We start from the raw sequence: 23,511 nt of genomic DNA on the forward strand, positions 1-23,511 counted from the left end.
TCCTCTCTTTTAAATGGTGGAGCGCTTGTCTGTGAAGGCTCTGTGTGCAGCTGCATCCGGCACCACAGGCAGCCAGTCTCCCCTGGAGCATAGGGAGAGCAAGCCCTGGAGGGCTGATCTTCTAGCACTGCAGGTACCCACAAGGCTGCTGACTTTGGTTTGGAAGGGGTGCAGCAGCCCAGGCTTTGACAGCAATCACAAGAGTCAGGGTGGGAAACCACCTAGTATTACCTCCTGTGGAAGAAAGGTAGAGCTTTTTTTACAGGTAGAGCTGTCACTGGAGAGAGTTGTGGTTATGGTTGAATGCTGAAGCCTTGAACGGCCCTAGAAGTTTGAGCTCTGTGCTGATAATGAAGAGACCCATGTTACATTATATCCTCTTGCACTGTATTTGCTATCGGTGAGAATTTGCATGACCATGGAGTTAAAGACTGAGTCCTTGCACCAGTCTTGAGCATGGCAGTCCCCAGGACAGAGGTGCACACATCTAACTGCATAAGTGCTGAAGGTAAGGTAGGCTAGTTCTGAACAAGGAGGGCTTTTGCTGAGGTCTGCTGATGGAAGTATTGGTGCAAGGGGCTATTGCTGTTGGTGGGAGCAACATACGGGGCTCTGCCCACGTGCTCCGCAAAGCAGCTGGTATACTGTTGAGGAGACACAATTGTGTTTCAGGAAGCCCTGTGCTCTGTCTTGTGGACTGAGTGCCCACTGATCTCCAGAGCTTGCTTTGATAGGGTCCACTGGTGCCTAACTTTCAAGGTCATTGATGTTAAAAGTTTGAGGGAGCAGTGGGGAGAGAAGTGATCGTACTAGTAAAGGGGAAGGGAATGTGTCTCCATGGAAGCAGGAAAAATGGCTCCTCTCCCTTTCCCTGTGGCAGAGCAGGAAGGGAGAGAGGCTCTGCTCCTGAGCACGATGACTTCTTTTTCTCCCTGTGCAGGGACATCAGTGCTCCTCCTTCCCCTCAGCACTACAGCAGCACCCGTGAGTCCATGTGGATGGATTGGGACCTTCTGTACTCTGCAGAGTCCTTCAGAAGATGGAAACTTGGTGTTAGTACAGAAGGGGGAATAGTGTCATCTGCAGAGTCAGGTAAATACTACTTCATTGCTTATACTTAAGTTGCACTATCAAGAAATTAAAAGGGAAGGGTGTTTTAGTTTTTTTTATTATTCATTTTCCTGAAAAGTGCTAAAATTTCTCTTGTACTCCGTAACTCCAAAGCATGAGTAGGAGCTAGTAAATAATGGGGGAATTAGCTAGAGGTGCTGTTGTATTATGACATGCCTGCTTGTGACGTGGTAGTTCAAAATAGTTAATTTCAAGGTGTTCTTGATGGATGTTTCCCATCTCCTCCCATTTCCTCCACGTATATTCAGCAATGGGACTTTTCCGAGCTGCACCCTTCTTACAAGCACGTTAGTAGCAGAATACCAGACTGTAGACTGTGCTCCTTCATATTGAAGGCACAGTGGCAGCTGCTAGCAATTGTCAAGCTGTGTTTCAAACGTGCTCATCCCTAGAGAAATGTTAATACTAGCTGATCTTATCTAAGATTGCGTTTCTATCTTACTAGCATTGAACAGGAAGTCTATTTTGTTGGCTCTGTTATTTCTGAATGATCCTGGCAACAGGGTATAACAGATAATGGGGAGGGGAAGATGTGGGCAAGTACCTAGATGCCTCTGTTTTACAAGTGCTAATGTCTGTACTTGAAGAAAAGTGTGAGGTGAGTTTGCAAGTGAGAGTTCAGTTACAACCCCATTCATCCCTGCTGAGCTCATGTGCAGCTCTACCAGTCAGCTGCCCTAGGGTTCTCATCTGGCACTCCCAATCAGGCAACACCACATTTCCCAGAGTAGCCATGAAAACCAAACAGCGTGAGCTCAATACTCTTCCTCCCCACAGCCTTGGCCTTACCCTTCCTGGCCTCCACTTACCATGTCACAGTTGTTGATATTTTCAGGGGAATGAATCAACTTCTTTTTGTTGTGAACTACCAGCACCCTGCAGAGGTTATATGCGCTTACTGGGGCAGCTTTGTTTACAAGCTCATTCTCCAGGGTCCTATTCCACTTGGATGCAGGGCTGGGAATGCCAGAGTGGCCCTTGGCTGTCTTGCCCTGATCATGTGTAGGCTGGCTTTCTTATTGCAGGCTTCAGGACACTTTTTCCAGAGGAGCTTAATATATAGCAAATATAACTTTGACCACTGCTTCAACCAGACTATTTAATGTGCAAGTTTCCTTTTACAAAAGGCTTCCATGTGTTGCTTGGCAGGTAATGGAGTTTGTTGGGCCTTCTTGGTTTGAATGGCCTCAGTTGTAGATGGAGACCCTCAAGGAGGTAGGGGGCTAGTCCAGTACTCTGCCTACAGAGACAGAGAGCTGCTGACCTGCACTTGCCCAAGTGTTGCTTTTATTCCCAGATTAAAATTTCAGTGCAAGTGGTACCTTTAACTTCCTGTGCACTACCTGCTGCTTACCACTATACTACAGCTGACATCTTGCCCTGGTCCAGAAAAACTTAACTAGACAGACAGATTCCCCCCCACACATTTATAGCACATGCTAACAGTCTTTCCCAGCATGCACTGGACTGTGCTGAAAGGTCCTGGAGTTTTATTTCTGAGGTAGAATTTCGCCCTATCCCCTAATCACACAAAAGGAACAGAGACACAATGAATGTTAGTTGACTTTTATTTTAGTTTGAACTAAAATAGTCTTAAAAAAAAGAATGGAATAGTGTTTCACAGGATATCAATCTGACTTGCTGTATCACAATACAAAGGGTAAGTAATAGCCCAGACAACTGGAGAAAGCTGTTTTGCACCTTTATGAAGGGGCACAGGTAACAGTTCCTATGCTTCACATCCAGTCAGGAATATAATTAAATGCATGGCCTGCATTTAAACACTGCAGCATGGCTTTTTTAGGCTCTTTAGCCTAAAGACTTGTTTCCAGCATTTACTAAGTGCTTATTCTCCTCAAATGCTACAGTCCTGATTTAAGAAATCCCTCAGTACCAGGATACTAAGCTCTGGTTGGCACTAAGAGATACATTAAGAGAGGAGCTGCAGCAGAGCTGGCACAGCCTTGTGAGCTCACTTACAGTCAGTGGACAGTACTGGAGAGAAGGACGGTTCTGGTTTCCGAGGTCTGTTGCACAGTAGGTCACCGCTGGTTTGACCAGAGATGTGTCACAGACTGGCTTTCAGTCTGAGAGTATGGGAGAAAGGAAACACAGATGGTGGAAGTCATGGAGAACAACCTCAGGACTTCTGTGAATGGCACTGAGAATCCAGACCTGCTTTGAGCTTGAATCTTATCACATTCAGCTGCTTGGCAAAAGTAAGGCCTAGCCCAGCAGCTCAAAGGGTTTAAGAGAACAGGGTCTTTTAAACATTAAAAAAAAAGTTTACATGTTCATTTCTTCTAGCATTTTAAATGTTACACAGAGTGTGATCCAGTGCCACTTAACCAGAGCGTAAACAGAAGACGCTTTGTTAGTGGAGCTCAGGTGGAACCTGTGCCTTAAAGTTTGGGCAGAGTGGCCAGCTTCCCTTTCAAGTTTTCAGCAAGCTTGTCCATGAACTCAAAGGTGCTCAGGTAGTCAGAACGTGTGACACTGAGGGGAGAAACAAAATAAGATATACATTAGCTGTGAAGCTGCTGAATGCTCCAGTGGGGGAAGACAGCTCAGAGCTTTGAGTCTTGCCTCTAAAGCTACCAGAGAGTCATTTCCTTCTTATCAGGCTGAATGTTTTTGCCAAAAGGCTCTGAAAAAGAGGTAGCCAGGTAGTATTTTGCAATGTAGTAGATCTCCACCCTAACAAACAGGCAGGAAAGGATCTAGCTGTTATAGCCAGCCTGTCATAGGAGAATTCCTTGCAGTGTATTTTTGTTTGTTTTCCCCCATTTTCCCCTCAAGTTTGGTACTCTAGCAGGGACAGAGCAGCCTAGATTATGCTGCTTGGGGCAGGGAGTGGCTTGTGTTCTGTTTGTACAGCACCATGTACAGAAGAGCTCTGCTCCGTGACCAAACTCCAGGATTTCTCTACCCTATGCACTACTAAATTTTTCAGCAAATGTTTTCCAGAAATGGAATAAAACAGCCCCTCCAATCACAGCTGTGATTACTTAATGCACTTACTTGGGTAGGCCTTTGATACAGGCAGCAAGATCCTTTGTCATGAAGCCAGATTCAATGGTCTCAATGCAGACTTCTTCCAGAGCAGTGGCAAAGTTCTTGAGGCTTGTGTTGTTGTCCAGTTTAGCTCTGTGAGCTAATCCTCTTGTCCATGCAAAGATGGAAGCTGAGAGAGAACACAGTTATTTTTTTAGGACTCCCTGGGCATTGTTCTAAACTGTCATGTAGAACATTTTTTAAAAAATACGAGTAAAACTGAAAATAGACTGAAGAAAGCTAGTAAGTCTGATATGATAAAGAAAGCTCCTATCTTCATCTAGGCATCCTTTGCATTTTGTGCAGCCGTAAAGAAAAGCAAAACCTGGAAATGTCCCCCTGCTTCCAGCAATCCCCTCTTTGTGCCACTTCAGCTTATTTTCTTCCTGTCTAGATCAGAAAGAATGATCTGCAGTGGGACTCTAGTTACACAGAAGGCTGCCCTCGCAACAGATGAGTGCAGTCCCCTTCTCAGTACTGCATTATACCTGTGGTCTCTCTGCAATTGCAGAGGATTCTTTCCCTCATGTCCTGTTCTAGTGCAATTACACTTTTAAGTAAAGGGTTTGGAGGTTGGCTGGGAGTTTTGGAGCATTAGAGAGGGAAACAGAATAAAACCAACCAATCTAAACCTTAATTCCAGTGTGGTTATGAGCCCATTATTCACAGAAGAGCAAGAACATGTCTCTGAGGCCAAGTTATGTCTAGCTTATTGCTCAAGTTCAATCTGTTCCAGGCTGCTTTTGCTCCAGGCTGCAGGTGTCCCCATGGAAGACAAACACATTATGAACTAACAGTTTCATCATTAGCGGTGCTAGGCTCTGCAGAAATGAGGCGTATGTTCTTACTCTGAACCTGTTTTCTTCTGTACATAGAGACCACTTAAGGACAGTGAAAGGCTGCTCACCAATGGGGTTAGTGGAGGTTTCTTGGCCTTTCTGGTGCATGCGGTAGTGACGAGTAACCGTGCCATGAGCAGCTTCTGCTTCAACAGTCTTGCCGTCAGGGCAGATCAGCACACTGGTCATCATCCCCAGAGAGCCGTAGCCTGCAGAGTACATAGTTCAAGAAGTCCAGTATTTCTTCTAGGTAGCTCCCATCTGAATCCTGCCCCCATCCTGCAAAACTCTCCCAGTCATGCCAAGAGCAAGTCTTCCTTAGCAGCTGTACTGCTGCTGCAACTACCTGGCTAGTCATGACACTTCCAAATGGCAGCCTGTCTGAACAGCAAGTGCTGTTGAACCAGAAGGTACAGGTCTGCAAGTGTTCTGCCCCATTTCACAAAACTTAATATTCCCACCTATTTGTTGGACAGTTTTCTACTGAAAAGATGCTCTGAGAAGGGAGATTCCTAAATAAGCAGCATTGTGCTGCTAATTGCAATCTCTCCCAGAGGGGACAGGAAACAAACCTACTTCATATGAAAAGCAGCTGATCTAGCAAAAAGAACTGTCAGCTAGGAAAACTGAACATTCATGTCACTTCTAACCCTGCAGGTTTCAGTGATCTGTGTCTTTGAAAACTTCTTTGGGTAGCAGTCCAACATACATCCTTGTTCTGTGGGAGGCAATTTACTGGCATTACTCAAGAAGAGGTGTATTACACAAAGCCACGTGTCGCACTGCAGGCTTTTTCATCCATACATATTTTGGCACCAGGCAGCTTGGTTAAACAGGATTCTTGATTAAGGACAAGCCTGTAAACTTAAACATGTTAATCTCTTTGCACCTGAGAGCTAGTTTTAGGTCCTGAAAGCTTTCCTGCTTGTCTGTATAGCATCTGCCAGTATGCTCACCCCTGTTCAGTTTAACTCAAGCTTCCAGGGACTGAATCCCAACTGTTTGGGTAGCTTCCATTAGAAAACCTACTTGTGGTTATATTGCTAGGAACTGCCACCCTGTAAGGAAGTATAACTAAATGGTCAGCATTCGATGGATTTTTCTTGTTAAAGTGAAATCAAATGCTTTGCTTGCTTAGTATCTTCATGACTGCTGCATCTTTGAAACAAGTTCTGAAACCCAACATCACCTGTTGGGCCATGACATAAGACTGAGGTCACAAGCACCAAAATACTGCTTCCGAGCCTCCACCAGCGTAGCGCAGGAAACATCTCATACCTTGTGCAACAGAGTCAGATTGCACGTCTCCATCGTAGTTCTTGCAGGCCCAGACAAAGCCTCCCTCAGATTTCAGGGCCTGAGCTACCATATCATCAATGAGCCTATGCTCATACCAGATCTTTTTGGCCTCGAACTGGGACTTGTATTCTCTGGAAAACAAAAACCAGAACACCTTGATATATAGGTAATCATCTGATAAATAGATAAAAACAGGGACTGCACAACTTGTGCAAGTAATTGTGTATAGTGAAGTGCATAGAGCAGAGAATAAAAAAAAAAAGCTATAAAAGAAATTTGCATTGTCCTCACTTGTTTTACTAGCATACTGTAAGTCTGCTTCAGACTCAGAGAATCTGTTCACTGACACAGAATCTGTGGCTCTCTGTCAGGAGAGATGAACACCACAGCCAGGTTTAGCAAAGCTTTACATATTGATTGCTGTGTCCTGCAGGACAAGGGGGACCGACAGGGAAGGAGCCCAGCACTTCCAGAGTGCTGCCAAATGCATGAAAATGCTGAATTAATTGCAGCAGCTCAGAAGGCTGGAGAGGATGTTTCTGCTCTAGGCTGATGCATTATGGTAGGAAGTACACAACTATCCTAGTTACCTGTCATAGATCTCTTGGAAGATGTCTTTAAAGCGGCCATCGTATCTCTTCAAGATGGTGTTCTTAGTGCTCATGTAGAGCGGCCAGCCTTTAGACAGTGCCATTTGGAAGGAACTGTGGGCAAAATCCTTGATAGACTGGTCAAGATTGTACATTCCCATGGCCACACCACCACAGCCTGTTAGCAGAGAAAGAAGAAATGCAAATCAATTAGGTTTAGTGAGTTTTGGTTAAGGACTTGCCAATCTCCTCATAACACTAGCCTGCCTGCCAGAGTGCTATCCCCAGTTGTCCTGGTGTATTTCTCATTTTAAGGCTGGGAACATTTTCAGAATTCATGCTATCAGCTCAAGGCTGCAGCAGTCCTGTGATGAGCAAGTATGGAGGTGTTCTTGTTTTAGAGCTAGGTACATCTCATACTGTAAGCTAATAGCTCTGTGATGCTTCTAACTAATTCAGGCCTAAGATGTGAAACTGTGGGACAGCAGTGAGCCTGACTGCAATTCCTACTAGTAGGATAAGTAAGTCTCATCAAAGCAGTAGGCAGCAGTCTCAGAGCTGGAAGTGGGTTTGCTCCCATCTTAAGTGCCTTATACTTTCAGGCCTTGACTGAACCTCAGAACTAACTACAGCAGTCAGAACCTGCTTTGCCTAGCTCAGATAAACAAGGCTCTGCACACATTTGTGTCTTATCTGTATGTGTGTTTGGCCGACTCTGCAGCTTTGTTTGCCTGTTCAGGCTCATTCCAGCAAGTTATGGGAGAACACACCAATCCTCTGGATACAAGGGAAAATCCTAGGAAGGCTCTGAGGAACTATCAGCACTCGCATGAGTTGAGCTGTGTGATACAGGTGGACTAGCAGCCTGAACGGAAGTGCCTTACCCTTACAGCCCAGCTCCCCTGGGGAACAGCAGCAACAGCAGCATTCAGATCAGGCAAGAGGCTTGGTTGTGGGTATAAGTAGGGTCTGGGGCCTTCATAAAAAAGCTCTGTGGTTTTCAGAGCACAGATTTTTCTAGTTTTAGTGAAAAATAGATGTACTATCTTGTCCTTTATTTTGAGTGTCCCACTACCACTACTTCTCTAGTTTGTGCTGTACCTTCATCAGAGACCCTTGCTCTGAGAACTCCCCAGATCTGTTTGTTTTTTTCTCCTTTGGAAGGAAGGGAGGGAGGAAAGGAAAACAGGACCATTTTCCTAATACCCATCTGTCCTTATAGCCAGTTAATTCTTACTGCATAGATCTGCATGCAAGAGAAGGGGGAAGCTAGAGGAGGTTTATTTGCTTGCCAAAATAGCAAGGTCATTTTAAGGTATTATTGGCAGGGTATGGAATTCCTGTTGATACCACTGAAAATACATGCTGTATCCCTGTCTACTTTAGTGAGTCAAGGACAGAACACGGTCTGATTAACTACAGAGACTGTGTCCTCTGGAGCCATGATTTTATAGTTAGTTGGATGACAGCTATCAAGCTTTATTCAAATACTTACTTGCATATAGATTAAAAACCTGTTGCAATGATGCCATTCTAACACCAACTAAAATCTCTTGATTCAGTGTCAGGGTTGAAGGTATTAGTATAGCAATAGGACTCCCTTATGCACTGTAGAGATCTGCTGGCACAACAGTTCTGTGAAGAGGGGAGTCCCCCCTAGAGGAGCAGCAGCAGCAATCTGCTATCTCTGCCCTTCCTTGCTTTCTGTTGGCTGATGCAACACATCAGAGCAGTGAATCAGACTGGCAGCTGGAGCTACCAGACATCTCCAATACAAGGCTCACCAGTCAGCTATCAAAAGAAAACAGATTTAAACTTGTGCCAGTTAGGACTGGCAGTGAAGCAAGTACCCTCCAGGTGAAAGGCTGTGTAACAAGAGATATTAGAGATTTGGCTGCCTTTGAGCAAGAATGCCAGAGGAATCTTAAGTTTTACATGTGAGAATCATATGGCAGCCTTAGTACCAGTTTGCCAAGTCACACTAACTCAGACTATGTACTGTTTATACTGATGTATTAAGTCTTTGTAGATAGAAACAAGGCAATGCACGGTCACATAGGTCACCATCAGGCTTCAGACCATGGACCTTTCGATTGCTGATAGAAGAGACAGGTGACTGGTATGTTTTCCTGAACTCTGCCCCTAGCAAAACACCTTGTGTTGTAGCAAAGTTTATGCGAATTTTTTTTACCACAAAGCCCAGCAGGAGCACGATTCACCTTCCTGAATCTAGCAGTGTCTACAGCCAATACAGCAATATTGCTAGGAAGTACACCGATACCTTTGGGACCGAATCTGTTACAGAGACGGTCTAAACGCTCAGGACCATTCTTGTCAAATCTCCCTTCTGTCTTGTGCAGTAGGGATCAGTTCTCCTTTCTGTCACAGAAATAGAGACTGCTTAATAAAGAAGGGTACAAACTGCAGATGTATAAAGCCCAACAAGACAGGAATCAAAACCAGAATTATACCTAATCTATTATCGAATACACCTCCCTCCCCTCAGAACAAGCACTGTTTAGATTGCAAGTTTCCCTCTGATCAGAAGGAGTGGGAGGAAGTGGCACTACCAGTCATCACATGGAACATGACAGGTAGCCAGTTTAGTATGATTATGTATTTGGTATGCTTCTTTGATCCCAGGAAGATATGAAGTAGACTTGAAGTAACTTTCAGTACTTCCCAGATAAATGAGAGAGGCCTAGACCTTCCCGCACTCCACCTCCCAAAGTGGCATTGAACCATGGAACAGATCTGACTGATACCGTAAGGCTGAATTAAACCAAAAATACCAGTTCCAATCACAGCTTAAAGATAATACGTACTTTCAAAGTCATGGACCAAATAGGTGACTGGTTTGCCTCCATCTTTTGGAGTGTATGTCATCTCTACTTTTCCAGGCCCAGGTACCACAAAATCAGTTGCTCTGTACTGTTAAAAAAGAATTGAAAGGATCATTTTTACCTGTCAAGAAGGTAGAACCACAAGAGATAATCCACATTCATGTCTGTGTCCATACATCCAAATGTTGCTCGGTCTGCGAGTAGAGAGGCTTTAATACAAAAATCCGTATCACCACTACTGATTTCATTAATAAGGGGGAAAATCCTACAGCACTTACAAAAGCCGCTATATCTATCCACCATAGGACACTTAAAAGACCAATCTGTAGTAAAAATTCTTTGAGTTTGTAAGTTAGTATACTTTTTGCTCCTTTGAACTAAATGGACTCAAAAAAAACTCCACACATGTACTTTAAGCTTTTAAATGGTGTCTCATCTTTCCAACTGTCCTGGAACAGCACTATTTAAGGTTACATTTCCATTAGTTTTGCCATCCTTTTTCATGTAGTTTCCTTCTAATTCAGGAAATTTTTTCCTTGAGCTGTTCTGAAATTCACAAGTGTCTTGCTCATGTCCTTTATGTGTTCTCATATTATTCCTTAACTTTAATCACCTAATTTGGCATGGATTCAATCCTCCTTCTTAATCCTGTTTCTTCCTATTAAGATTTTGACCTTCTCAATTATTCAGTACTATTGAGTTAAGGATGTTAAGCCACATTCTTTTCTAGTGTCAGGGCTGAGCATTTTTCCCCCTGTTGGAAACCTAGTATATCACTTTCCCACCCAGCTAAGTTTCCTCAGTGTATGGGAGTTTGCCCCCCCTTAAAAAACCAAAACAAAAAAAAAAAACCAAAAAAACCCAACTTTTTTAGAAGAGTTACTTTGTCATGTTTGGCTGCTTTACAGAGTATCATTATTCATGGAGAACAGTACAGCCAATATTTATCCTTTGGGCTGCCCAGAGCTCACTACACCGAGTGCCTTCCCAGGACTTCCCATGTCCTTGTACTGCCTCTGCTGGGGAGCTCTGGCAAAGGATATGTCCCTGCTTCTGCCCCACAGCTGATGCTTTCAGGATGAATACCAACAGTTTATCTTCAGGAGTGTTGTCTAAATCCAACCCTGATGTTGATGCCCACGTAAGTTCATTGGCGGGGGAGGGAGGGGAAGCAACTTTGTCCACTTCTAAAGATCACTTGGGTCTATTTTTGCCATAGGCCACATATGTTCCCAGGAAGTGCTTCCAAGAAGCAGGAAGACTGTAGCAGCAAAGAAGGTGGGTTCTTTTGTTGTTTATTTTTGTTTGTTTTTTAAAAGGCATCACCACTCAGGGAGGAGGCTCTGCAGAGGTAAGGAAAAATGACTTAGAAAAGGGAGTTATATATACCCTGTGCTTTGGTACAGCCCCATCTAATCTAAACACAGGCTCCTGAATCCCATTTCTACAGCTGCACTGTCTGAGGAACAGAGGCATGAACCAGGCTTTCCCATACTGTGCTGGGTGCTGTAAAAGTGCTAGCAAGTACCACTCCCAGCTGGAGTGCAAGGGTTAAAGCAGCATCACAGAGATGTTAGAGTCTCTGCAGCATTATACCAGTTCAGGGCTAAGACTGTTCAGATAAAAAAAAGTAAGCACTGAAGCAACTCACTTGGTCCCCATAAGCATGACGGCCAATGACAATGGGTTTCACCCATCCAGACACCAGCCGGGGGATGTTCTTGCAGATAATAGCCTCCCTGAAGACAGTACCACCTAGGATGTTTCTAATTGTCCCATTGGGAGACTTCCACATCTGCTTCAGCTTGAACTCCTCCACCCTTTTCTCATCAGGAGTGATGGTTGCACACTTTATGCCAACATTGTATTTCTTTATGGCTTCAGCAGCTTCCACAGTCACTTTGTCATTTGTAGCATCACGATTCTCCATGCCCAAGTCATAGCTGTAATAAACCCGCAAAGACAGTCAGAATTGCCCAGGGCATTGGTTCACGTCCAGCAGGAAAGAAAGACCCCCTGCTATAGCTGAAGTCATTCCTCTTCCACTCCAGCAGCAGTCACACTGGAAGAGAGTATAGGCTCATATATTGATATTTCTGCTGCTGGTGGGAGGATGGAGACAGGAGAACTTCAGTTTATGACTGAGGTGCTATGTCAGCATGGAGCACAGTCAGCATCTCCCTCCCTTCTGGGCCCAGGCTGAAAGCTCCAGTACTAGCGGTATGGAGCAGTACAATACCCGATTAAGGGCCTTTTATTTCAAACCTCTTGTGCCAAGGGTTCTGGCTTCCTTTATATCCTGAGCAACATAAAGCCACACTAAGCTTCAAATTGAAAACTGTCTTGACAATGGACCCTCAACCCTGCTCTGCTGTGATAGTGAATCTGCCAACATTCCCCTCAACCAGAGGAAGCACTCACTTTCAACAGCTTTTGGAGAACAACGGGTGCCTAGTGTGGGCTAGCCCTGAAGCCCAGCCAGCTGTACATGAATCTAGCCATTGTGCTGGCTCAGCCAGGGGTCCGCTTCCCCTCCTCCCACCTCTGCCCGAGAAGGGATGTTCCCCAGACTCTGCATGTGTGTATTATGCTGCTGGGTTCCTGTTTGCTTGGGTCTCAACACCAGCAAGCAGAAAGCCTGATGTAGGTGGCATACAAATGACTCCAGAAGCAGGGGAAAAGGTCAGACTTGGTGGAATAATGGCTGACACCATTGAAAGCCTCTTTCTACACAGCTAGGAGCAATGCAGCTTGATACCTCTGTGATGATCACAGCTCAGTGGCTAGAAAGGGAAGGAAGAGTTTATGTTCTGCTTGACAAGATGCTGTAGACTGTCCCTTTTGCCAAGCCATCTGCTAGTGTCTCTTATCCCAGAAGGGAGCGCAGAAGCTCAGTCTAGGCTTGGGGAATTGCAACAGTCAACTCACACTGCCAGCAACCTGCCTGGAACAGGGCTCAGGCCTACAGGGAACAGGGCAGAGTCTGTGCCCTGCAGCTACCCTTTTGCCCTGTGGGTAGGTCTTCAAACAGTGGCGTGAGGCCATAAACCTGCTCAGAGTCCACAGATGCTGGGGCCTGGGTCAGAGAGTGGCTGAAACACCCCACGTTTCTAATAGCCTAGGCTGCAGGAAGCCACACAGACTGCTCTAGCTCGGAAGAGCAAGCAGATGAGTGCAGAGAGAGGTGAAAAATGCAAACCAGCTCTGAGAGAACCCCCCCACAGGAGCACAGCACAGGAAAAAAGGTAACTTGCTATTGAGCATTCACTGGTTACTGCTGTGAGGAACTCCAGAGAGGCTGCCAAAAGAGGGTTTCCCATAATATCTTTGCCACAAGCCTACATTTTCCAGAGCAGTTAGTAAGATTGACCTTTAGATAAGTTAACCAGGGGGTCACAGACCTAACAAATATAACAGGTCCTGGGAAGACAGAGGTTTACCACATGCTGCTTGGAAAGAACTTGAAAACTTATCAGTGTAGAAGGGGCTAGTTAGCCTCTCTGCACTAGCACTGGAGGAGCTGTAAGGCTTTCCAGTAGTACGTGAAACAAGATCAATGCCTAATGTTGCATAGAGATTGGCCATATATCACAAAGAAGTTACCTGTGCAAATCCAAATCTATATAAGGGAAAATCAGCTTTTCTTTAATCAGTTCCCAGATGACCCGGGTCATTTCGTCTCCTTGCATCTCCACAACAGAGCCTCCATGGATTTTTGTAGACATCTTGAGCTGCAGTAGATGTAAAAAACCCAAGTTAGAGCATCCTAACACACATCACTGATGCACACACAGTTTACAACACAATTAGAGAGATACTAAGACCGTATACAGAACCTCTCCTGACATATCTTGAAAATAACCCTGGTTTATCCCCAATTTCATGCTAGCTGGTGTTTTTTCTAAAGCCCCAGCACTTACAGGCATCTGTCTGGGGATAAAATAAAAGGTTAATAGCTGAGACTTAAGGGTTTGTGTATTCTAAGCTTTAATTATGGTTTTGCAAAGAAATTTGAAAGCATGATGAAGTTGTTCCCCCAAATTCTGCAGGAAAATAAGTGAGCTCTGTTTACTTTTAGATTTCATGAGTTCTAGTCCAGTTGTCTGCTTTCCCCCCCTTTTCTAAAATACTTGAGGTTAATAGACATTTATTTTAATAACACTTGGTTCATACTGCTGGGGCTAGCAAGAGCACTACATTGTCTGCATCTTCATTTGCTTCCTTCCTCAGGAAGCAAGCAGGTACAGAAATGAAAGGGCCACATCAAGAGCACTTTCTCCTGGCAAGCTTTATTTCTGATGTTAAAATAAATAGTGGACAAATTTGTTTTCTGTATGAAACAAAGGTTTCCTAAGGTATTTGCTCATAGAACCTTAAAAAAAAAAAAAAGAAACAACCAAAACCCTTCCCCCCCCCCCCACTGAACTCTGCCTTCTATTTGCACTTTACTCCTTGACAAAAAAAACCACCACACAAACCACTGAACTGTTCTAGCACAGTGCTCTGCTTTCTAAGGTTCACAGTTTCTTGATTCTCAACTCCGATTATGCAAGAGCTATGACTTGGCAATTCTTTCCTCCCAAGACAGCCCAGTTCTTACATGCAGCTATTTGTATACTACAGTGAGACACCAAACCCTTGTGCCTGATGTTGCAGCCTCGGATCCTGAAGTCCACAAATGGCCTTCATCCAGAATAAGGAGCCTTACTGAACACAGCCTAGTCATTTGCATGAATTTATTCAGAGGTGTAAGATGTTGCAATGCAAGAGCCCCAGGCTGTAAGCACAGGGGGGGTTAGTGTTCTTTAAGTAACATTGTTTCTAAATGTCCAATCTATTAAACATATCTGGGTTGGGAAAAGAATAAGGAATTTCTGACTAAGCTTTGCTCCAGGTACTGCATCAGGCTTTGCCAAATACTTCAATTCTTGCTATTAAAAAAAAGAAGTCTCCATAACTCACAACCTCATGTTACTGATAATTTCATGCAAGTACATCAAGTGTGATTTAAAAAACCAGTCTAAGGCACTCTTAATCCAATAGGAAGATAATATCTTGACTCATCTTAGGCCTTCTTAGTCCTCATGAAAAAAAACCTTCAAAATCACTCGACCACGCTTTGGCTGGACTCAGTTTATTTGTACAAGTACTTTGGGACCAGTTTTCAATTATAACTTTTTATTAAGGACTGTATTGATCTTGGGGCCTAGGCACAGGATTGCTAGTCAGGAGACTCTGGTTTTTGCTTTTGGCACTTGTACAATTGGAGAAACTTTGGTGATTCAATTCAGCCAAAATGTACACAGGCACCCACACACCGCAGCTTGTTCTGTGGTTTGGTCCCTGCTTAAACAGCAGCAGAAGTAAAACAATGTCAGTCTCCCCATAGCAATGGCTTCTGAGGACCTGGTACGTGAGATGAACCTCGGAGGAAGGACATCTCGGATGGTTCTTGCTGAATCCCCACGTTTATCTGATCGCGGCTCCGGTGCCGCCCCCCTTCCCCATGGCGGGGGGGGCAGCTCTGTAGCACCCTCGCTCCGTCGATGGGTGCGCTTTCCCCGACAGCGCCCATTTTCTAGAGCCCAGCTCTGCCCGCTTTCGTCTCCTCTCCCCCTCGATCCGATCAGAGCCGCCCCGGCCCCACAGGGAGGGCTCTGCCCCGCGGCCGCCCTGCTGTCCCGCTCCTGCCCCGGCCATGCAGCCCGGCACCTGGGGGGACCTGCTGGAGCCTCTGCGGGAGGGACCCCGGCCCGCGCCCCGCCGCCGCGCTGGGGGAAGGTCGAGCCGGAGAAGAGGCCTGCGCCGAGCCCCCCTCGGCGGCACAAAAAGAAGGGGAAAGGGAAAAAAACCCCAACGCTTCCCCCGGAGGGGAAGGACAAAGGACGGGGCCCGCCGGCCGGCCCCCCAGCCCCGGGCGCCGCAGAGCCCCCGTTACCTGCGGGTGCTGCTGGTGCCGGGCGCGCGACGACGCTGGGCCCGGCTGTGCGCGGTGCCTTTTATGGGGCGGCGGCGCCGCCGCGGCGCCCCCTGCCGGCCGCCGCCCGCGCCGCGCCCCGCGCCCCGCCGCAGCACCGCCCCCGCCGCGCTCTTCCCCGCGCACACGGCGCTGCGCGTCGCCCCGCCGGCGGGGGCGGCGGGGAAAGCCGAGCGCGGGGGCGGGCGAAGAGCCGCCGCGGGGCCGCCGCCTCTCGCGCTGCCCGCGGCGGGAGCAGCCAGGAGGCTCCGCGGCGCGGCGGGCGCCCTGGCGGCGGCGAGGAGGGGCGCTGCGGGGCGGGGTAGGCGCTGACAGGCGCCGGGGGCGCGGGCGGGGCCGCGGCGGCCGTTGGGCGAGCGCGCGCGAGGCCGCCCCCAGCGGCACCGCCCCCAACGGCGGCCGGCGGCGGGTGGATTGGCGCGAAGCCTCGATTGGCGATGCCTCGGCGCGGAGCGCGGCCGTCGGCGGGCGATTGGGCAGGGCTGGCGGCGGCGCGCGGCGCCGACCGTTGCTAGGGGCGGGGCGGCGCGCGACGGCCGTTGAAGGGAGGGTGAAAAGAGGCGGTGCCGCCCCAGGCCTGGGCCCCGGCTCCGCGCACCCGCCGCGCCGCCACCGCCACCGGCAGCGCTGGCGGCACCCGCGGGGACCAGGTAAGAGCCGCCCGGGCCTGCTGCGCGGCGCGGCCGCGGAACCGGCCCTCGCGGGGGCGCGATCCGCCTGCGGGGCCCGCCCGGCCTGCGGCGCTGGCGCTGACGGGCCGCCCGCCCTGGGGGTCGCCGCCTGCGGGCCGCCTTCCCCTCCCCCCCGCTGCCTGCCCCGGGGAGCTTGTGCGCGGTGCTCGCGTGGGTGTAAACGCCGTGAGCGCCACGCGTGTGTTCGGCTTTGCTGATGGAAAGGGATTGCCATCTAAAGCGGCGTTCAGTGTACCTCCTGCGGGTGTTCGGTGGAGATCCCGAGGAGGGTGCAGTCTGTGTTGGTGTCTGCTGGCTGATAGGTGCTCCTCACTGTCTTAATTTCCCCCAGCGTGCAAGCAAGTGACTGTTTGTGTTTTCCACACGCAACACTCTTCTTTCCTGCCTGTTTTAGTTAGCTTAGTTCTGCTGTCACAGGACCCATTACTTTTTTTCCCCCTCGTGAAGCTAAAGATTTTTTTCTGGAGTCGCATATATGATGTACACAAGTTGAAAGACTTCCTTGCTTCCTTTTCTTGCCAGGCCATAGCGAGTTGCTGAGAGGTGAACTTGGTTTCCTGTAAAGCTTCTGGTTGACTTCATAACAATATTTTTAATGTGGTGGTGTGTGAGGGAGCACAGCCTTATCCTCTGTACAGCGTTTAGGGAGTAAATGTGTGTGTGTGTGGTATTGGGGAAGGACTAGTAAACATTGCAGTTGTGCTGACATTTTGGACTGCTCTACATGAGGACAAAGCTCTAAGTTGAATAATGCAAGTGAGAGGTCTAGAAAGCACATTATCAGTTGCCTCAAGTATCAAAGAAACAATCATAAATTTACCTGAAGATGTGCTTTCGAAGGCATTTTCCATGAACTCTGGTGTCTTAAGTGTGTTCAAATCTGTGTTTCTTTTGTGAATACTCTTGCAGAAGTGTACAGCAGCAAAAAATACCATGGCTTACAGGAGAGAGGGATGGAGAAGCATTCCAAACTAAGACTCAGAGAAACTGAGCTAAAGGTGCTGATTAAGCAGAGCAACAAACAAAAGTACACCAGGAGGTCATATGACTGACATGGAGATATCTTCTTTTGTGCATTCCTCGGAGGAGTGGTCAAACCTTGCAACATGAGCTGCATGTGGCTTGTTGGCACATTTAGTGTGACTCACTTGCCAACCATGTGGATTTTCTCTGGACTGTACAGATTTTTGTTGTGGCTTCACAGAACTTGGCACTTAGACTTTTTCTAGTCAACAGACTATATGTATAGATTCTAGAGAGCATTTGCAGAATTTGGGGACAGTTATTTCATGAAGGAGCATGCATCAGTTGCTAAGCAGGAAGTAGAATTGGTATGGATATTTGCTCCTTGGCATGGTAAAAGGGGTCAGCCCTCAGTCACGGGTTCCAGGAGCCCCTCCTATTCCTACTCTGTCAAACATTTCACTAAGTCTTGGTTAAACAAAGATGGAGGTGGTACCTGAGTTTGGGAGGATATAAATACAGGCTTTGCAAGGTGGAGTGGGTGATAGAAAGGTAGAAGAAATCAGATGTATGCATTGAGGTTCAAGAAAGTACATAGGATGCACAAAGGTATGACTCTTGGCTATGTGAAGGCTTTGGTACACAGCAAGTTGGTTCAACAAGTGTGGCTTCCCCTAATATAGAATGCTTTTTAATTTATGTAGCCACTGTTGAAAACAAGGAAGTTTCGAAGTGTCAGATATGGCAACAGATAAACCACAGCTTGTATTGCTGCCCCAGTGACTTGTCTGTGCAAGCACAAGGCACTGTATTGTACTGTGGAGGGAAAGGAAGTGTGCGCCACCAAACTTGACTTTTCAGTCCTGCTTTTATTTACTATTCATTCTGCTTCTTATTCACAAGTTAACCTGGCCAAATGGCAAATCTTGTACCTTAAGCTGCTGAGGCTTGCCTGTCTTGTTTTCTTGTTGCAAGGGCTGCAGAGGGCACAGCATTGACAGCTGTTTTCTTAAGCTGAAGTAAAAACTTCTTGGTACTATACATACATGTATGCAGAGTCTCCCTTTAAAAATTTCACGTAAGAGTTGGTTTCCGTAAAACAGCAACCAAAATGTCTTGTCAGATAGTGTAGTAGCAGTTACTTACTTTGGTTATCCTGGATGTTTAGCAAACAGCTCTGAATTGTTCTCCGTGGAGACTCTGATCTCTTGCCACTCACTAGATAGAGGACTTCAGCTCCTCTAAGTCTGGCCATCTGACTTGTGCTAACAGCAGATGCTTGCAGTAGGTGGGGTGGGTGTCCCCCTCAGTACCTACTGAGACACCTCTTACAGTGTTCTGCTTTATCACCATAGGTATAATACATGTCGGGTTTTCTTGCTGATTTTTTTTTTTTTTCCCCAGGGCACGTGAAATGGCCGCAGATGACAAACGGTCTCCAACACTGGAGGCTACCAGTGATCTACCTCATTCTCCCAGCAGTCCATCTCATCTCACACACTTCAAGCCCCTGACTCCTGATCAGGATGAGCCTCCTTTTAAATCGGCCTATAGCTCTTTTGTAAATCTCTTTCGTTTCAGCAAGGGTAAGTGCTTGTGTGTATGTATGTGCGTATTGTGTGTGCTGTCTGTTCTATTGATGACCTCTGCTGCCAAATAAATGTGTAAAAACACCTGTGAACATGACAAAAGCATAATTTCAGACTGCTGTCTAACTAGATGTCGAGTCAGTCCCTTGTGAGGGATGTTATGTCTTGCTTTTGGATGATGTAGTAGGACTTTGCCATAGGAGAAGATAGCCAGCATACTGCAGCTAAAAATCTGTGGCTGCCAGTGAAAGATCAAGAGAAGCCAGCTAACAGATGGTATTACCTAGTTTCTTAGCTGGGCCTCTGGAAATGTCAGGATTCCTTGCCTGCATGAAACTTTCAGGGCTAAAAGCAGAAGTAAACGTCTGCTAGCCTTCATGAGCAAGATGTGTGCCTGTCTTTTTAATGCAAGTTCTTACACCAGACTTCCTCTACTCATCACCCTCCTGTGCATCTCATACCTTCCTCTGGTGGCAGCTGAGCTGTAAGAAAGCAGTGTATTTGTAGAAAATGCTTCTTGAATTTGCACTGCTGTGGGTACTCTCAATCAAGAGGCCTGAAGTGCGGTAAAAGTCTTGTATGCACAAGGAACTGCTTGATGTTGGCCTTTGTGCTACAGGTATCATGAAACACTTAAACTCTCAATAGGTGAGCTCTTAAAGAACTATGTATTTGGTTTTTGTTTTGTAGCAGAATATTGCATAGAGGGGTGAATGAAGACTCTGGTTTCATACAAAACCTGCATATCTCTTGGCTGGAGATGGCAAACTGGTCAGCTGCTTTTGTTTAGTCTGTTCATTGTCCAGATCTTGGCTAAGCATATTTCTGCAGTGTTTGGGCTAGGGAGAAAGGGGTAAGATAGCTTTTTGTATAAGCAAGCTGATCTGTTCAGAATCCTTTTGCACAGGATGAAAATAATTATTTGGTATGACTGCTGTTAGTTTGTACAGTAGAATATGGCCTGCCATTATTAACTTTTTGAAAGTAACATTAAAATTTGGTCAATACTGGATTAACTTGTTTGTCACTGACGAGCATAGCTGGAGTCAGCGAAGTATTGTGTTGGAAGAATAGAAAAATAGCTTTGAAATGACACATGAAATGAGCATGTTACTGAAATGAGTGAGAACAGCCTGCCTATACTTGATCCCTCTGACTGAAAAGTATAGTTTATTAAAGGCCACAGTAACTTTAATGTGACCACAGTACTTTGAAAAATGGGCTTCTAATGTAACTGAAAATCTCTTCTGAGGGCAGAAGTTGATAATCAAGCATAGCTGTTCCACATACCAAGAATTATTTACACTTGCCAACTTGCCTTTTTTTTAAAACAAACAAACAAACAAAAATTTTCACATTGGGGATACTTCTGAAATGGCCTCTGCCTTGACACACAAGTTCTACATACTGTCCTGTTTTCATGTTTTGTATAGTACTTTTCAGACTAGAAGTTTGGATCTGTATCTGACTTTTGTTATGCGTAATCACAAACCAAATGAGCTATTTATGAGAGTATTTTTTTTCCCTTAGTTTTGTATGTGCTGCTGGTTTTCTCTATCATGTCTGAACACTTATTTCTTGCTTTTTATTAACTCCAGATGATGGCAGGCTTTCATCCCCGGTGGAGAGAGGAGAGGCAGGGCAGGGCGATCCACAAGCGTTGAGCGGTGGCTGGTCCAGTCCTCAGCATCCCACGAGGGCTCAGTCTCTCAGGTCACCGGTTCCTTACAAAAAACAACTAACTGGCGAACTACAAAGAAGAGCGTCTGCAACCCTAGGTAACTTCAGCTCCTTATGCTACAAGAGAATATTGTACTAGCAAATCTGGGATGCTTAGCAGTGCAGGGGAAGGAGGTAAACAAAAGTTTCATTGACCGTGTAGATTGGTAGCAGAACTTGGTATCAGGCTACACTGCTTCTGTTAGTGAAGTTACACTTCAGCCTTGGAAGCATATCTACTCCATTCTCCTCCATGTTCCAACAAGACGCTCTTGTTGGTGCTTCTGCTGTTTCAATTACAAAACAGTCTGGCACGAAGGAGGCTGTCAAAAAACTCCAACATCGTAAAGTCACTTGAACCTTGATCCTCAAAATTTCTGTGTTGTCTTAAGAAACTTCAGTTTCTTAGCAGCTGCGTGCTGAACACAACTTTAGAGCTCATTATTTAGGGTTTGATGTTTGTGTCTTTGGAGGAAGTCTTAAGTGCGGGCTTTTGCCTGTAACTGTTTTGGAGGGCATTGCATACTTGTATCTAAACCTTTTTCTTTATAAGCTTGGAACCCTTGCCAGAGGCTATATTGAATCTCTGTTTGCTGGACTGGGAATTGAATGATTTCAGAAGTGTGTCTGTGTAATGGCTTTATGAAAGATGAGAAGAGCTGGTGAGTAGATTGCAGGGGTCCATGCTGGTGGCTGCTGAATGCTGTTGGTAGCTTGTGGTAGTCCAGAGCAAACTGCTCAGCTGGGTAAAAATCCTGTGCAAGACAGTGTTTCCAAGCATATAGCACCTACTGTCAACAAATCATATCTTAAAAGTCATTAATTTATATGACTTCTTTCAGAAAAGTGTCTAGTCTTTATACCCAGGCAAAAGTCCGGTAGAGAGAACTGGCATTTTCATTTCTTAAATTCATGTGCACGCTGTCTCAGTTGGACACATTCATCCTCTTCTTCCTTGCCTTCTAGTACTGTTTGTGTTATTCAGTTGTATCTGTCACAAGAAAGCAATTAAGGTTTCAAAGCTTTTTCTCAAGTGCCCCAAGTACAGAAGTGTGCTCCTGGCTGATTTGCCAAGAGTATATGTTACCTTACTTCATTCTTAGTCACCTCTTACAAATCACTTAGAAATTATCTGTGGATTGCAGGTTAGAAACCTTTAGGTGAGGTAGATTGTTTGATACTCAGAAGGTAGAAATCTTGGGATTTGCCTTCTACTGGGAAGAGGCAGCCGGGGAAGTGAAACTTGGTTTAAGGTGTGGGGGGGAACTCTTGCTGCATTAATGCAGCTCCTTTTCAGGCCATCCATTTATGCCTTTGGGTTTGGACTGAAGTATGCTTAGAAAAACGTGATAATGAATCAGTGTGGAAAGAAGTAGAGTTAGATGGCACAGGACTTGCTGGCTTTCTAAAGAGATTTCTGTTTCTGTTGGGTGCTGATTGATGTTGTTATGTGTGTAGCAAGTGGCCTGACTTGTTGTCAAATGTTTTCCCCAAATCTGCTAATAACCTCGCTGTTACGACAAACATGAACTCTATGTGATGCAAGTAAAAGTTACCTGTATTTGAAGAGGGAAAAATCCTTGCATCTTCCCTCCCCCAAAAGCAGGTATTTATTTATTTATTTATTTATTTATTTATTTATTTATTTATTTATTTATTTATTTATTTGAGTGAGTTTCAGAAAATCAATTTGCATGCTTTCTTTTACCTTAAAAGGGGCTGAAAGTACAGTTTTGAGGATTTCTGAACACTGAACAGAAGAGAATTTTACTTCTGCCAGTGTAGCAGATGCTGGGTTGTGTGAATAACTTCAAAAATTATTCTCTCCGTAACGATCACAAACTTATTTGTAACTCTTGTCCCAAGTATTTTCATTTGCTCAGATTTCAAAGCATGGAAAGAAGTGATATGATTTATGTAAGCACCTAAGTTGGTAACCTCCCACTCTGGTTAGTGACAGTGGTATGTCTAATCTAGTTTGGTTTTCTTGCCACCTTATATCTGCAGATCCTTAAATCTCTGGACTTGGCTTCTACTGATAAGAGATGCCCCTTCTTCATAACGGCATAGGCAGGTGTAGGCAGGAAAATGCTCAAGTCCTTTACAAATTTCAAAGGTCTCCTCAGCCTCATTGAGTTTAAATAGCATGCAAAGTTTAAGCAAGCTGAAATGAAGAACTAAGAGATTTGGAGCAAGGCTGTCAGTGCATCTAAACAATGACAGAAAGGAATCGCTTCTGAGGATGCTAACTGCACCCCCTTGTCTGACCATTAGCCTGTGCTGTCTGCACAGTGGATGTTCTTGTTGCTCAGAGATCACGTTGTCTGATAACTGCAAGTTCAACATAAAAAGGAGGGAGGGTGATTTGTGTAAGAAACTGTCTAGCATCAAATATGTACTTTTCCAGGTGAATGCTTCCTTCAGGACTGCTTACACCAAAACGTTATAATAGGATCTTTTAAACTTCTTATCGTCCCTTGTGTAAATAGGAGAAGCTGCTAGATGCCAGGCTTAGGTCAGAGATGCTTTGTGGCCTATACAGCAGAAGAATCAGTGCTGGGACTCTACATTGGCTTCTGTGTGCTACCCCTTGGGTAACCTGTTACATCCTCATGTACTGGAGTAGGATGCTGGACAGCTGGAATATCTTTTACAAAGATGGTGAGCCCAGCTGGTTATACTGGACTGCATGTTCATACCACGTGTGTGTACTGTCAGCTGATTGCTTTCAAGGTGCTGGATTGAACCAAAATAGTCTGCTATTGTGATAATGTCACAGTTTGCAAATCCAGTTTAAGGAGAACTAGAAATGCTG

General features: G+C 45.7%; 2 protein-coding genes across 7 annotated transcripts in view; one reads left to right on the forward strand and one right to left on the reverse strand.

The window, feature by feature from the left end:
* The first annotated feature begins 21 nt into the window (after positions 1-21).
* Positions 22-23,511, forward strand: part of PIKFYVE (phosphoinositide kinase, FYVE-type zinc finger containing) — an 86,229-nt gene continuing 62,739 nt past the window's right edge. For 4 of the 6 annotated variants that reach the window (XM_064515283.1, XM_064515286.1, XM_064515285.1 and 1 more), the window contains exons 1-3: positions 16,267-16,383; positions 18,793-18,974; positions 20,576-20,755. In XM_064515283.1, coding sequence (XP_064371353.1) covers positions 18,803-18,974; positions 20,576-20,755 — 352 coding nt within the window. In that variant the 5' untranslated portion in view covers positions 16,267-16,383; positions 18,793-18,802. Of the gene's footprint in view, positions 134-940; positions 1,093-10,664; positions 11,035-16,266; positions 16,384-18,792; positions 18,975-20,575; positions 20,756-21,253; positions 21,359-23,511 lie in introns of those variants that run through there. The other 2 variants (XM_064515284.1, XM_064515288.1) reach the window with 2 other exon arrangements.
* Positions 2,682-15,815, reverse strand: IDH1 (isocitrate dehydrogenase (NADP(+)) 1). The gene is made up of 9 exons (XM_026116224.2): positions 15,695-15,815; positions 13,360-13,487; positions 11,408-11,699; positions 9,739-9,844; positions 6,914-7,091; positions 6,303-6,454; positions 5,093-5,233; positions 4,153-4,315; positions 2,682-3,627 (listed from the first exon to the last, which is right to left on the reverse strand). Exons 2-9 carry the CDS (start codon positions 13,479-13,481, stop codon positions 3,534-3,536), a joined length of 1,248 nt encoding a protein of 415 aa, XP_025972009.1. The 5' UTR covers positions 13,482-13,487; positions 15,695-15,815; the 3' UTR covers positions 2,682-3,533.

The sequence above is a fragment of the Dromaius novaehollandiae genome, chromosome 7 (genome assembly GCF_036370855.1).
Source record: "Dromaius novaehollandiae isolate bDroNov1 chromosome 7, bDroNov1.hap1, whole genome shotgun sequence".
Lineage (NCBI taxonomy): Eukaryota > Metazoa > Chordata > Aves > Casuariiformes > Dromaiidae > Dromaius > Dromaius novaehollandiae.

What these genes read in the sequence shown, in the direction of transcription:
- IDH1 (XM_026116224.2), bottom strand. Translation starts at nt 13,481, where the DNA reads ATGTCTACAAAAATCCATGGAGGCTCTGTTGTGGAGATGCAAGGAGAC. An exon ending in ATCTGACTCTGTTGCACAAG is followed by an intron (nt 5,234 to 6,302) that starts GTATGAGATGTT and finishes TGTACTCTGCAG; the next exon opens with GCTACGGCTCTCTGGGGATG. An exon ending in TGTATCAAAGGCCTACCCAA is followed by an intron (nt 3,628 to 4,152) that starts GTAAGTGCATTA and finishes TTCTCCCCTCAG; the next exon opens with TGTCACACGTTCTGACTACC.